This window comes from Erinaceus europaeus, chromosome 15 (assembly GCF_950295315.1).
Source record: "Erinaceus europaeus chromosome 15, mEriEur2.1, whole genome shotgun sequence".
Taxonomy (NCBI): Eukaryota; Metazoa; Chordata; class Mammalia; order Eulipotyphla; family Erinaceidae; genus Erinaceus; species Erinaceus europaeus.
Genome location: NC_080176.1, coordinates 45,932,298 through 45,947,471, shown reverse-complemented (window position 1 = coordinate 45,947,471; position 15,174 = coordinate 45,932,298). Strand labels below are relative to the sequence as shown.

The following is a 15,174-nucleotide window of genomic DNA, read 5'->3' as shown; positions in this document are numbered from 1 at the left end:
GTGAGTAAGAGGTCCATGATATCCTTTCCAAGAGCATTTTTGTGTGGTCTTATGTAGGGACACTAACTTTGTGTTGGGTAGAAAAATCACAGGTCAAATGAAAGTGGCGTATTTAGTGAAAAGTAGAGGGTGAAGCGAAAGGGTATTACGACCAAAGAGCCTTAGAAGATGAAAAGACTTGATATTAGGTGCAGGGTTAGGGAATGAGGACATTTTTGAAAAGTTGGGTCTAACAAATTATATCGTGCTCTAGGGAGATCATTCACTTGCTTGTTCGAATAGCAGTTGTTTGTACAAGGCAGTATGGCTCAGTATGGAACAGGATCCACATGGTCAGTTTTCATAGGTCCCATAACTAGTGGTAAATTTGTGTAACTGAAAAGGAAATATTCAAGTAGATAGTATGAAATGCAGTTTACTGTAGAGGCAGCAGGGTTTGTTTCGGGCACTAAAGAGAAGAAGAGTAGGTGGAGGTCAGGTAATTAAATGGTTGGTTTGGGCAAAGCGCGAGGACCAGTGTAAGGATCCTGGTTCAAGCCCATAGCTCCCCACCTGCAGGGAAGTCACTTCACAGGTGGTGAAGCAGGTCTGCAGGTGTCTATCTTTCTCTCTCCCTCTCTGTCTTCCCTCCACCTCTCCATTTCTCTCTGTCCCATTTCTCTCAACAACAATGACATCAGTAACAACAACAATAGTAACTACTACAACAATAAAAACAACAGGGGCAACAAAAGGGAAAATAAATAAATATTAAAAAAATTAAAAAGTATTTTAGGCAGTGACGGAATAATTCAAAACTAAAAATATTGAAGCTGAGAGAGAAATGGAGTGTTTAAAAAACAAAAGGTAGAGATAAAGTATAGAGTACAGAGGGACGTGTAGAGAGAAGCTAGAGAGATAAATGTAGTCACACTCGTAGAGTTCCTGGAATGCTGCATTTATGAACTTGGACTTTAGCTTGAGGACAAGGTCAAACCAATGTAGGAGGATGCCATGATCAGATTTTCATTTTGGGTATTTTTAGGCTGTGCTGATATGGATGTATTAAAATAATAAAAAATAGAATTTAGGAGAAGAGATAGTGGTCGTGGGGCACTTCTACAAGTAGATTCATTTTAGAGGTGGGGAAGAAAGTGTGAAGGGGGGAGTCAGGTGGTAGCGCAGTGGGTTAAGTGCACATCGTGCAAAGTGCAAGGACCGGCTTGGACCAGCTTAAGGATCCCAGTTTGAGCCCCCCGCCTCCCATCTGCAGGTGAGTCACTTCACAAGCAGTGAAGCAGGTCTGCAGGCGTCTGTCTTTCTCTCCCCCTCTCTTGTCTTCCCCTCCTCTTTCCATTTCTCTCTGTCCTATCCAATAACAACGACATTAATAACTACAACAATAAAAAAACAAGGGCAACAAAAAGGGAATAGATAAATAAAATAAAATACAATAAAATAAAGTATGAAGGTCTGGGAGGTGGCCCAGTTGATGAAAGCATTAGATTTTTAACCATGAGGTCCCAAGTTCAGTCCCCAGCAGCATATGTACGAGAGCAATGTCTAGTTCTTTCTTTCTCTCCTGTCTTTCTCATAAACAAACAAACAAACAAACTCTTAAGAAAATAGTACGAAGATACTTGTGATAGCAGAAATTAGATTTGTAGGGAGGAAGAAGTTGAGGAAGCTCATGTATGATGATGTGGGTCATCTGTTCAGAATGAGGGTCTATGTTTATTGAACAAATCTCAATGTAGAGCCAACTGTTTCCAGGACTAGGCACACCTCTGAGGTTTAGCAAAGTCTTGTTGAGTTAACAGGGCTTTTTATAGGATGGCAGCTCTAATTTGTTCTCTTCACTGTCTACCTCATCAATGCTGCAGTGCTGTTGTGATCTTGGATGTCAGACACCTTGAATTTCGTTGGCTGCCAGGAGCAATGGATTTGTCCTGTGGGTACCCAGCCCATAACACTGGTGGCAAAAAACAAAACAAAAGAAAAAATAAAGCTTGAGACTAGCTTGTTGATGCCATGTTGTACTAGAGACATACTGTTTAAGAAAGCCAGGGTGAGTCGGGAGGTAGCACAGTGGGTTAAAGCATACGTGGCGCGAAGCGCAAGGTCCAGCATAAGGATCCCGGTTTGAGCCCCTACTCCCCACCTGTAGGGGAGTCGCTTCATAGGCAGTGAAGCAGGTCTGCAGGTGTCTTTCTCTCCCCCTGTGTCTTCCCCTCATCTCTCCATTTCTCTCTGTCATATCCAGCAATGACAACATCAATAATAACTACAATAATAAAACAACAAGGGCCACAAAAAGGAATAAAATAAATAAAAAAAAAAGAGAGAAAGCCAGGGTCATGAGTTTCTTTGAGTCTGTAGTGACCACATGTCAAGTTACATAGGTTGATCCTAAATTAGTTATGTAGTATTTTCAGTTATTAGAAAGATTCATTGTAATTCACATAGCAAGATCAATAAAAGTTACTAAAGCATATAATCTTACATACTTGCTAGTGGAAGTAATTTCGAAATAACATATACAGCATTTGACTAAAAGTCTTTTTTTTTTATATAATTAAGTAACTACGTGAGGCTTGCTACTATAATATGTATTGATTGAAATATCATCTTTTAGGCAGATAACATAGCTCACTTGGATATGATTTTGCTCTGTCATGGTTACAACCTCAATTTGAGCCCGGCCTCCACTGCACTGAAGGAAACTTTAATGGTTTGCTGTCTTTCCTCTTTTTTTTTTTTTCCAGAGCACTGCTCAACTCTGGTTTATGGTGTTGTAGGGGATTGAACCTGGGACTTTGGAGCCTCAGGCATGAAAGTCTGTTTGCATAACCATTATGCTATTTACCCTTGCCCTTTCCTCTGTCTTTCTTATCTCTGTCTTTTTTTTTTTTCACTACCTGAAAAGGTCAGCCTGTAAAGGTGAAGCTCCAATAATGAAAAAAAAGTTACATATTTGAGGGTACTAGTATTGATATAAACTTGCTGAAACCATGCTATTTACATTGCCTCACTGATAATTAAGCTAATCACTCAGAAATTATAATTTTTAAATATTTTTTATTTTAGTGAGAGAGAGAGAGATTGAGAGAGAGAAAAATGGAAAGAAATACACAGAGAGACCAGGGTACTGCTCAGCTCTGGCTTATGGTAGTGCTGGGGATTGAACCAGGAACTTCAGAGTGTCAGGCAGGAAAGTCTTCAGCACAACCATTATATTGTTTCCTCAAATTATGGTTTCTAATTATGATGCAACTTGCAGTTTGACTAAGAGAAAATGAACTTTACTTTTATCTGGATCAAATAACTGAATAATGGAGAATTATTAAGACTCCTTGTTTATTGGGTTCTTCTTCTAGGATCTTGTTTTAAAAGTCTTTAAAATTATTTTCCATTACTATGCTTATTTTAAACTCATTTCCCTTCATAAGTAAGTTAATTGAAATAGGTATTTTTTAATTGTGGTAACATAAGGGTGAATATAAAACATACTGATAGGTCAAATAGTTACCTTTCGTTTTTCTCATTATAACAGACCTCTTTCGTTTTTCTCATTATAACAGACTTCTTAATATTTTTACATATGTCTTATACACCCTGAAATAATACATTTTAACAGTAGCCTCTAATCTTCCACCTGTTGTTCCTATTTGTCCGTGTCCTCCACCCATTTGGATTTTTACAACTTAGTTGACATTTTTACCAGATTCAAGTAGTCCCATTATTCCCTGCATCGGTGTACATCAGAGACTGTTTATACTATTCCTCTCAGTGAAACTATTATTTATGTTTCTTCCTCATATTTCTTTTATTGCCTTAAATTTGAGTTATTTTTTCCCCTTCACTCAGTTTATGATCTGCTCAGATCCTTCCTGAACCAAAACAATTTCCCTTAATATTTTTTTTCCCTGCATTTCACTGCTTTCACTTTGCCACTGTCCACTTTATTCCTTCTTGTTTTCCATTTGCTTCCTATTGCTTTTCTGAAACTTCTCTCTTGAAGACTGGTAGTGATCTTCTACCAGCTTGATTTCTTTTAAATTTTACTAGTGATGTAACAGTAGTTTATAAGATTATGAGATAACGGGTATATTTCCACACCACACTCACCACTCAAGTTCTGTTGTGTCCCCCTCCTCACCCCGCCCCCCAACAGTAACCACCATAGTTCTCTCAAAGTCTTTAAAAAAATTTTTTTTATATTTATTTATTTTCCCTTTTGTTGCCCATATTGTTTAACATTGTTGTGGTTATTGATGTCGTTGTTGTTGGATAGGACAGAGAGAAATGGAGAGAGGAGGGGAAGACAGAGAGGGGGAGAGAAAGATAGACATCTGCAGACCTGCTTCACCGCCTGTGAAGCAACTCCCCTACAGGTGGGGAGCCAGGGGCTTGAACCAGGATCCTTATGCCAGTCCTTGTACTTTGCACCATGTGCGCTTAACCCGCTGCGCCACCGCCCGACTCCCATCTCAAAGTCCTAGAAGCAAGTTGGGTATCTTTTTTTTCTTTGCAAGTTTATGTTTTCCAATTATTTACTAAATTTCACATATGAGTGAAATCATCTGATAGTTGGCTTTCATCTCCTTACTTCACTAAGCATTATCACCTCCTGTTCATCTGTTTTGTCCCAAAGGACACATGGAATCTTTTTTCAATTGCCAAATAATACTCCGTTGACTGTATATCTTATAACTTCTTTAGCCAGTAATCTATTGATGGACATTTAAGTCGTTCCCATATTTTGACTATTGTAACTAATGCAGTTGTGAATATAGGGATGCACATATTTTTTGAATTAGTGTTTTCATGTTCTTTGGATAAATGCTTAAATTGCTGATTCATAAGATATTTCCATTTTTACTTGCTTAAGGACTCCCCATTTCCATAGAGAAAAACAATTTCCATAGAAGTTGCCCCATTTTGCATTCCCACCAGCAGTGTAACAGAGTTCCTCTTTCTTCACACCCTCACCAACACTTGCCATTTCCTCTTTTGTTGATGTTGGCCATTCTCACTGGTGTGAGGTGTAATCTCAGTGTGGTTTTAATTTGAATTTCTCTAATAATAAGATAAGTGGTCTGCGGGCCTTGTTTATCTATTTTTTAGAAAATGTTTATTCAGGTCTTTTGCCCATGTATTTTTTAGTTTTACTTATTTAATTTATAAAATAAATCGAAAATATTGACAAAACCATAGAATAAGAGGGGTGAAATTCCACACATTTCCCACCACCAGAGTTCCATATCCCCTCCCCCCCATTGGAAGCTTTTTTATTATTTGTCTGTCTAGGAGCATGGACCTAGGGTGCAGAAGGTGGGAGGTCTGGCTTCTATAATTGCTTCTCCACAGAACATGGGCATTGGCAGGTTGATCCATATTCCTATCTTTCCCTACTGGGGCAGGGCTCTGGAGAGGTGGGTTTCCAGGGTACACTGGTGAGGCCTCTGTCTGGGGGAGTCAGGTTGGTGTCATGGTAGCATCTGCAACTTGTTTTTTGCTTCCTCCTTTCTTGTGGGGCTCAGTTTAGTAGTTCTTGTAAAGTGGGGCTGATTGTAGCAGATTCCTTTAGTTTTCGAATATTTGAGAAAACCTTCATTTATCCCTCATATTTGAAGGATAATTTTGCAGGATACTGTAAGGTTGTGTCATGGGGGAGGAACCAGGAACTCTTGTGGCTGAGCAGGAATGAAATGCAACTCTCTTTTATTGATCAGAAAAGAATCTGCCTTTATACCTTCTGCAACGGAAGTGGCAGGTTGGAAAAAGGAAGTGACTAGGAGAGGAGGTGGAATGCGAGAAAGTAGCAAGCTTCCCTCTAACCAGTGGGGATTAAACCAATGCCCTGCAGGCAGGGCGGGTCTCAGGCTAAACAGTGATTATGTAAATAGACCATAGCATCAAGCAATGCAGCAGACCTGGCGTAATGACCAAAAGGATACAATATTCATGGCTGGAATTCTCTCTCCTTTAGAACTTTAAATATGTCATTCCACTCTCTCCTGCTTCTAGAGTTTGTGAAGAGAAATCTGAGGAAAGTCTTAGAGCTCTGCTTTTGTATGTAACTTCTTTCCCAAGCAGCCAGCAAAATTTTTTCCTTGTCATTGACTTTTGATAGTTTTACAATAATGTGCTTTGGCATTGGTCTTTTTATATTTATAAATATGGGTGATTGTTCTGCCACTTGAATGATAATGTTCTGAGGGTTTCCTAAGTGAGGGAAGTTCTCACTAAAATTGCTCTGAAAATGGACTCTGGGCATTTGGCCTTGTTCTCCTCTTCAGATGTACCTGTCACTCTTATATTCAATCTCTTGATGGAGTCTGAAATTTCACAGAGAGTCGCTTCAGTCTTTCTGAACCATTCCTCTCCCTTATCTTTGAATTGAAAGAGTGGGTTGGCCATATCTTCTAAATTGGAGATTATTTCTTCTGAATGTGTGAGTCTACTTCCTAAACCTTCTACCTGGGCATGGATTGCAGTTAGAGTGTCTCTTACTCCCTGGAGTTCTATTTGAAATTTTTCTTTCATGCTTCCTAGCTGCTTAGTGAGTTATGACTAAAGTTCTTCTTTTAAGATTTGAAGATTCTCTGAGTTTTGTTATAAGTTATTCTCTTCTGTGTTTTAATTCCATAGTAAAATGCTCTTTTAATTCTTGCTTAAATTCTTGGAGAGTCCTCATAATTTTGGAGATTTCTGTAGTCTGTCTCTGAGTGTCTCTTTAAATCTGTAATTCCTTGGGTTTCCTGTTTAATTTCTGCCTGACACATTTAGTTATATTTCTCTGCTTGCGCATTTTTTTGTGCTGGTTATTAATGGCGAGCGGGTGGTGCTATCTCTAGGTTACTCTTGTTTGTACGATCTGTGGTGGGTGGGATGGGGTGGGGGGGTGGTTACTTTGGGCTATCTCGTGGTCTGTTTTATGTTGTGTTTTATGCCCTGTTTTATGTTGTGTCCTTGCCTTAAATTTATAAGGCTAACCCCCAGTCAAAGATTGAGGGGTTTTAAGCCCCTGTCTCTTTTCTTCCAGCACGAGGAACAATGTTACTTGCTTGCTGCTCTTAAAGTGAAATCGCCAAAATGGTGCAGTTCAGCTCTGATTTGACTTTGCTGTGCTTCAACCTGCGCCCCTTTCACTTCAACCACACACAAGCACCCACCTGAGGCTGCAGAACTTTCAGCTGCAGATTATGACTTCAGTTGGGTCTCTTGTATTTATTTGTTGTTTTGGGAGGAGAGGTGATTCGATCCCAGTTATTCCATGGCTACGCCTCCTGAGAGTTCCTCTTTTGCCCATATTTTTAATTGGTTTATTTTTGTTGTTAAGTTGCATATATTCTTTATAGATGTATGATATAAGTCATTTGTCAAATGTGTGATGTGCAAATGTCTTCTCTCAATTGCTGGGTTGTCTATTTATCCTTGGGTAGTTTGCTTTCAATATATAGAAACACTTAATCTTATTTTAGTTTCAGTTGCTTATGTGGCTTAGTTTCCAAATACATCTACAGTGTATCATCAAGGTTTTTCTCTATCAGTGTGTGTTATAGTTTCAGGTCTAATATCCAGGTCTTTGATCCATGCTGAGTTAATTTTGGTGTATGACATTAAGTGGTAGGCTAGTTTTATTTGTTTGTTTACTTTGCATGTAGCTGTCCAGTTCTGACAGCACTATTTGTTAAAGAGATCTTCTTTTCCCTACTGCAGTTTTGTTTCCTTTGTCATATACTACGTGTCTGTGTATTTGTAGGTTTATTTCTGGGCATTCCATTCTGTTCAATTGGTCTGAGTGTCCATGTTTGTTCGTTCCACTGTTACATGCTCTTAATTTCTGTTGCTTTGTAGTATAAACAGACTAAATGATTTGATGGGAAAGAGCCAGAATGCTGCTGCCATACTGTTGGGTTTGAGGTCCAGTGCCACTACTGAAGTTACTATGTGACCTTGAGCAAGCTACTCAACTATGTGTCTCAATTTCTTTATCTGTAAAGTGATAGTAAATACCAGGACCTAAGTAAGTTTGATCTATATATAGGATGCCCGGTAAAGTCTGCTAAGTATTAGGATTGTGTGTTCTTCTTCTTTTTTAAAAAAAATATTTATTTATTTATTCCCTTTTGTTGTCCTTGTTGTTTTATTGTTGCAGTTACTGATGTCACTGTTGTTGGATAGAGAGAAATGGAGAGAGGAGGGGAAGACAGAGAGGAGGAGAGAAAGACAGATACCTGCAGACCTGCTTCACTACCTGCCTGTGAAGCGACTCCCCTGTAGGTGGGGAGCCCGGGGCTCGAACCAGGATCCTTCCTCCGGTCCCTGCGCTTTGCGCCACCTGACTACCGCCGGACTCCCAGGATTGTGTGTTCTATTGGTTTATTTTATTTTTTTATCATCTTCAGAGCTTCACTGCATTGGGTTGACTTTTTAGATAGAAGGAGACAGACACACACACACACACACACACACACACACACACACACACACACACACACACACACACACACACACACTGTCTGACTCTGATTTCCTCCAGTGTGGTGGGGACCAGACTAGTACCTGGGTCATGTACATGACAAAGTAGGTGTGCTGTATCTACTATCTTGGTGAGCTATTTTGCTAGCCTATTTTTTTCTTCTTTATTTAAAGTTACTGTTTATCAGCCTTAACCAGGTGACATTAGCTATAAATTACTGGCCCCCTCTTATTCATTAGCCACTTTGCTCACCCAAACTCAGATTAATTCATCTTGGGTTCTTTTGTTTTTGTGCTTCCTATTTGCAGTCTGTTCCATGCTTCTGACTCAACATTCATACCTTCTTTCAAGGCGATTTTTTCCCCCTCCAGTTCCCACTTTTACATTTCTGTGAATAACCAACCAGATTGTATTTGTCACCCTTTTTTTCCTTAGTTCCAGTCATATTTACAACAGAAAGCCTAGCAACCATAACCTTCCTCTCAAAACCAGCTCTTTATTGGTTTTATCTTTTCTTTTAAATTTGTTATTAGTGATTTAATAATGATTAACAAGATTGTAAACTAACAGAGGTACAATTCCACACAGTTTCTACCACCAAAGTTCCATGTCCCATCCCCTCCATTGGAAGCTTCTCTATTCTTTATCCCTCTGGGAGTATGGACCAGAATTCTTCATGAGGTGCAGAAGGTGGAAGGTTTGGCTTCTGTAATTGCTTCTCTATTGAACAAAGATGCTGGCAGGTTGATTCATTTGTTAAAAGGCCTGGAAACTGTAGCAGTGTGTTTTATGATTAGGAAAATGGATGTCAGGATGTGAAGGATACTGTGTTTGAATCCCTTAGAGCCTGGGCAACTTTTCTAGTTCACTGCAGATTAGTAGTTTCCCTGTCTTGAATGCTTATCTACATTTTTACTGACCAAAGCTGAAGGGGGTGGGGAATCACAGTTTTATAGCAAACGTATTCATTAGTTTTCTATACAGCTGAGAACACGGTAAATTCATAAATTATTCTCCTCACGAAAACTCAGGGTAGGATGTCTAAAACCATTATAAACTGTTGATTTTTGAATTTTTATTCTTGGTGGTAGAATTCAGTCCCCTGGAAAACAGGTATATTAAATGGATGATCCACAATGCAGAGGAAAGAAGCCAGCTAACTTGATTAGCAGACACATGCAATGATTTAATTAAGTGATAGTAGTTTTTAATGGATTTATGAGTTGTTTGAGACTCAAGAGCTGTGCTTAGAAAGCTTTCCCTATTTGCTTTCTGAAGTATAGTTTCTTAGAACTTGGAATAGAAATTATCAACAAAGGTCTTTGATTTTGACAATAGACACTACAGTATATGTGAGTGGCAGTTAGGTGTGTAGGTTAATGCTATTTCATGGCATTTGAAAAAAAATCATTCTTGTGCTAGTTTACTGTGCCTTGCAACACTTGACACATAGCTCCCCCCCCCCCCCCCATTAGCAGTGTCTCTATTTAAACTGCTTCATTCCCAAATGGGATTTTATCTCTAGGGATTAAGCCCAAGGAGATTATTAACCTAAGGAATTTAACTTCAGTTAGCTATAAATTACTTTAGGCAAACTAACGAATTTCCTATCTAGAGAGAATAGTGTCAAACTTCTCCTAGTTTTTCTCTTAAAGAATAGTAAATAAATACTTTCTTTTTAAAACTTTATTTATATATTTGACAGGACAGGGAGAAATTGAGAGGGTAGGGGAGATAGACAGACACCTACAGATCTGCTTCCCCTCTAATGACACTCCCCCCCTGCAGATGGGCAGCGGGGTCTAAACCTGGGTCCTTGTACCTGGTGATGCTTGTGTTCAACTGGGTTTGTGTTCACCCAGCCCACAATAAATGCTTTCTTTTGGTAAGTAGTTTTGCCATTATTATAGGTCCCATCAGTACTTTTTTTAAAATGAGTTTTTTAATTTACTTTACAAAATAGTTATATTGATATATCAGTGTGTATCTTGTGTGGGGGCAAGGGGCCGTGGGGCCTCACTGGCATCACCTGCGTTAGGCAGCCCAAGTGTCTGAGCCTAGAAGTCCATGTTTGCAACTCTGCTAGTGTGCCACCCTCTGGCTCACAGTATTATTATGATTATTTTAAAGACAGTTTTGTTACCTTGTATTTGGGAAGTTTTTAGGATAATTTGACTTTAACTACCTCTTTTTTTTTTTTTATTATCTCTTTTCTATTCCAAATCTTTCCATTACTACTCAATTTGATTGGAAGATCTCAAATACTTTATATGGATAGGCATATACATTAAGATGAGCTTTTAATTAAGGTTTTAAAAATCCCATTTGCAAAAAAAAAAAAGTCACAGCATTTTCATGTAGCATATTCTTGTCTACCCTTGGCTCAGTTGACTTTTGTTTGTTTGTTTGTTTGCTTTTTTTGGCCTTCTTACTGTATTTTGGTGCAGAGTAAATACTATCAGATATTTACATTATTGATAACACAGTTCATGCATGATTTTAGGATTAAAGGCTGCTGGACATAGCAGTATCTAAATTTGATGTTATGCTTAGGTAGAATTGCTAATGTTTGTCTTTTATTTTTATTATTTGATTTTACCTTTTCTAATTCTAATATTTTATTGAGGAAATGTTTATTTACAGCATTTTTGTTTTCACAGAGGTACCTTTCCCCATTCCCTGGATCTAGGTGTTAGTACGTTTAATGTTTGACTTTTCTTAATTACTTTTCCACATCTCTGGTTGACTGTTCTCTTTTCACTTTGTCTCTTTTCCCTCTTTATTTTTAAATTCACTTGAGAGTAAGCATAATAGAAGCTTGTGGTGTTTGTAACCTAGTATAATACATTCAAGCCTAAACAAGTTAAGTTTAATTATAGGATTGCTATCGAGAGCAGATGTAGATAGACTCTTGCAAATGATTAAGGTAGAGATTATGTGAGGCCTGGACTTCTGTTTTGCTTTTCTGAACTGAAGAAGAAAGGAAAAGGGTCATTTTATTCTGCCCCATGACGAGTTTCATTTATTTTCTGCTCGTTTGTATTTTGAAAAGGCTCAGATTTACATTAAGAAATGGGAAAGCAGATAGTAAACTACATTTTACTCATCTCTACAATTTGTACCATCTTCCAGGAAGTAAAAATAGGCCTCAGAAAATTGGCTGACATTTAAACTTTGTTCATTCGACTTTTCATTTTTCGAGAGTGTCATTGCTGTGTTCCCAGATTTGTTGTTTGTTTTGTTTACAACCTAAGTCCTTTTACATCATCCTACACCATGACCACAAGATTTTCTTGGACCCCTCCCTCCCTTCTTCCCTCCCTCCCCCTCCTTCCCCAAAGTTGTTTTCTTGGATGGAGTATGCCATACCCAGCCCTAGCTTCCCTTTGTGTTCTCCCTTCCTGTCCCTAGTTATTAAGTCCCACTTGTAAGTGAGATCATTTGGCATTTTATCTTAAAATTGAATGCCACTAACTAGACCTTATGGTTTCTTGGTTTTGCCACAATGAGATTCCTCCTCTGTCTGGATGGTGACTATTATCTTTTGGCTTCATGGCTAGAGAACTTAGAGTGGAAGGAACTGTAGAGAACATTCAGTACATTATTATCTTTTTTAGATGAAGAAATAGATCCAGTGCCCTCGCCAGAGTTGTGCTCTGTGTGCTAGATGAATCAAGACTCAGAAAGGGTCTTCTGACTTTAGTTTTGTACCTTTCTGAGGAGGCTGCATCTCAAAATGCAGCAATTATTGCAATCTCTGTCAATTTATCACTTTCTCCAGAAGATATTAAGGACCTATTTTATTTTATTTTTTTTTTGGTAAGCACTTAATGTAAAGAATTAAATTGACTAACTTGCAAGCACACATTGATTTTTTTTTTCTTTTTAATTTCATCTGCTTTTATAGCCTCGGTAGGTAGACTTGGGACTAGAAGGGAGTATAAAAGTTCAACCAATGAATTCTTAGAAATTACTAAAATAGTTATTGATTCTAGATCATTTTGTTTCCATTGCATACTCCCTTGCATGTTGAGAATTTGTAAGATCCATGTCTACACTAGAGATTATGATGATTTGTGACATATTTACCATTCTGTAAGGAACTCTTGTTTTGGAGAAGCTTTTGGTTGGAGGAAATTAATATGGAACTGGAGTAAATTTAATTTTTATAGTTGTGATTTAATGCTGTCATATTTAATACCACTTTGAAATTTCAGTGTATGTTTTATAGTCTCACTTATGGATAAAAAAGTTCATTGTGATATTTCACTTTGTATACAGAGTCTCATTCTACTCTAGAGATGGTTATTATTTTAACATTTTTTAAAATTATTGAATTGGCAAAATAACTTGCTTGGATAGCGTGCTTCTAATTATCATGTGTGTAACCCAGGGTTGAGCCTGGCCCCTACTACATTAATGAAGCTTCTGTGACCTCTAACTTTCTCTCTGCCTCTCTGTGTCTACATTAATAACACACACACACACACACACTTTAAAAGTAGTTTATTTTTTGACAATGTGATATAGTTATTTATATATTTTAAAACTACCTTATTGACTCCTGATATTGTCTCTCTTTTCTTTGATAGCCAACACATATCTCTTTATGGTACAAGCTCGAGGAATAATGTTGAGAGAAAATGTGAAAACAATAGGACATATGATCAGATTGTATACAAATAAGAATACTACACTCAATGGTACAGGTAAGATTCCTCCCTCATCTTGCTTTCTTTCTGTTGATACTTTTCTAGCTAGAATGTAGTAAACCAGATCTCTTAAGTTCTCTCATGGCTTTTAAGTAACTTTCTGTTAAAGATAAGGGTATCTCATACTGGTCTTACAGTGAGGTTCTTCAGTTGTTAAAACTAGGGTTCTCAAGTGTTGCTGGGTACATGAAAACACAGTGATGGGATTTTGTACAAAGATACATTAATTCTCACAATATAAATTAAACAAAGTACCCAAGACAATACACCTTTTCAATTTACCTGTTGTATTTAGGAGAATAAACCAAAGAGAATGCTTTATTCATACTAGCCATTTTTCTTCATATCATTCTAATTCCTAAGATGTTTCTCTCTAGAAAATATTAATTTATTTTAATATAGAAGGTATACCTACTAAAGAAATTAAATAAAGTTGGAGACCAGTAGTTGCTCTTGTCTTTTTGAAATATTATCTGAATCCAAAAAATCGAAAAAGTGGCCACAGGAGCAGTGAATTTATAGTGAGCCTCAGTGATAACCCTGGAGGCAGAAAAAAAGAAAAAGAAAAAGAAAAAGAAACGTTATCTGAATGAGAATCACATTAAGGTTAAAGATCTAACAGGCCCAAATAATGATTTAATGACAATAGAATTGATGTAAACAGAGTATGGTTTTGAGGAAGAAAGTTTAGTGCTTTTGTATGGTAATGTTTTCAAATTGTCTACTGAAGTATTATTACTTATCAGTTGTATCCTTTTAGATTCTCATTTAGAACAATTAAAATTAAAGGTTTAATTTGTGTCAGTACGCTTTCTTTCTTTTTTAATAAAGATTTTATTCATTTATTGATGAGAAAGATAGGAGGAGACAGAAATCTGAATCAGACCTGTGCTTCCAGGGGTCGAACTCAAGACCTCATGCTTGAGAGTCCAGTGCTTTATCCACTGCGCCACCTCCTGGACCACAGCAGTTTTTCTTTAAAACTTTTCTTTTCTCTCCTTATAAGAAGCCAAAACATATCTCTTTATGGTATAAGCTCAAGGAATAATGTTGAGAAAATGTGAAAACAATAGGACATATGATTAGATTGTATACAAATAAGAATACTGCACTCTTAGAAGGAGACTTCTCAAAACATCTGTGAAATACTCTCACCCCTGACTGGGGACGTTTCCCATCATCATAATGCTCTTTTGAAGGAAAAGCAAAGCTCTTGAGAAGTCTCCTTTTCCTATAGTGATAAGGTCTAGGGAGAGAGAGGGGGGGGGAGGGAGAGGGGAGAGGGAGGGGGAGGAAGGGAGAGAGAGAGAGAGAACTGAATAGTTTCCTACCTAGCAGTTTTTTGTTTGCTTCCATTTTCTTTGATAAAAAAATGTTAAAAATCTTGTATATAATTGTGTTCTTTTCCTGGAGCATAAGTATATAGTTATATATGGAATTTGAACGAATTATTAGAATTGACTACTTGAATTAGATGAACTTTTCTCTCAGGACTCTCCAACTGAAAAAAAAAAAGTCCTTGTCTTTCCTTACTAAGTCGTAGTCTCAACAAGAACAAAATGGCCAGTGCATAATTTGCTTTAAGTGTGTTTATTTTTATGAACCTTTGAAAATTATGCACCTGGTGCCTTTGTGATGGTAAAAGTGTTCTCAGAAGTCAGTTAGTGTATCAGTTAGGAACTGGGTTTGGTTGTCAGAGACACTTAACTGCAAATGGCTTAAACATTCATGGCATTATATTCTTACGTGAAAGAAGTCTGGAACTTACATGTATCCATAGCTATTGTGGGGAAGGTTTTCACAGCTTGCCTTGTCATGTTACTTCACTGTCTAAGTTGGATGCCGAGGCTGCAGTTTTTACATTTGTTCTTTGTTCAGTGTGAAGGGGATAGAGAGAGGGGAGAAGAACAAATGAAATATCCCTGCTTGAGAAGTCTCTGTCCCTGAAATCTCTCACTGGCTTCTCCTTACATCTCTCTCTCTCTCTCTCTCTTT

General features: G+C 37.7%; 1 protein-coding gene across 3 annotated transcripts in view; it reads left to right on the top strand.

The window, feature by feature from the left end:
* The window catches only part of B4GALT6 (beta-1,4-galactosyltransferase 6), a 78,591-nt gene that overhangs the window by 6,311 nt on the left and 57,106 nt on the right, over nucleotides 1-15,174 (top strand). For all 3 annotated transcript variants that reach the window (XM_060173661.1, XM_007520928.3, XM_007520927.3), the window contains exon 2: nucleotides 13,060-13,176. In XM_060173661.1, coding sequence (XP_060029644.1) covers nucleotides 13,060-13,176 — 117 coding nt within the window. The remainder of the gene's footprint in view (nucleotides 1-13,059; nucleotides 13,177-15,174) is intronic.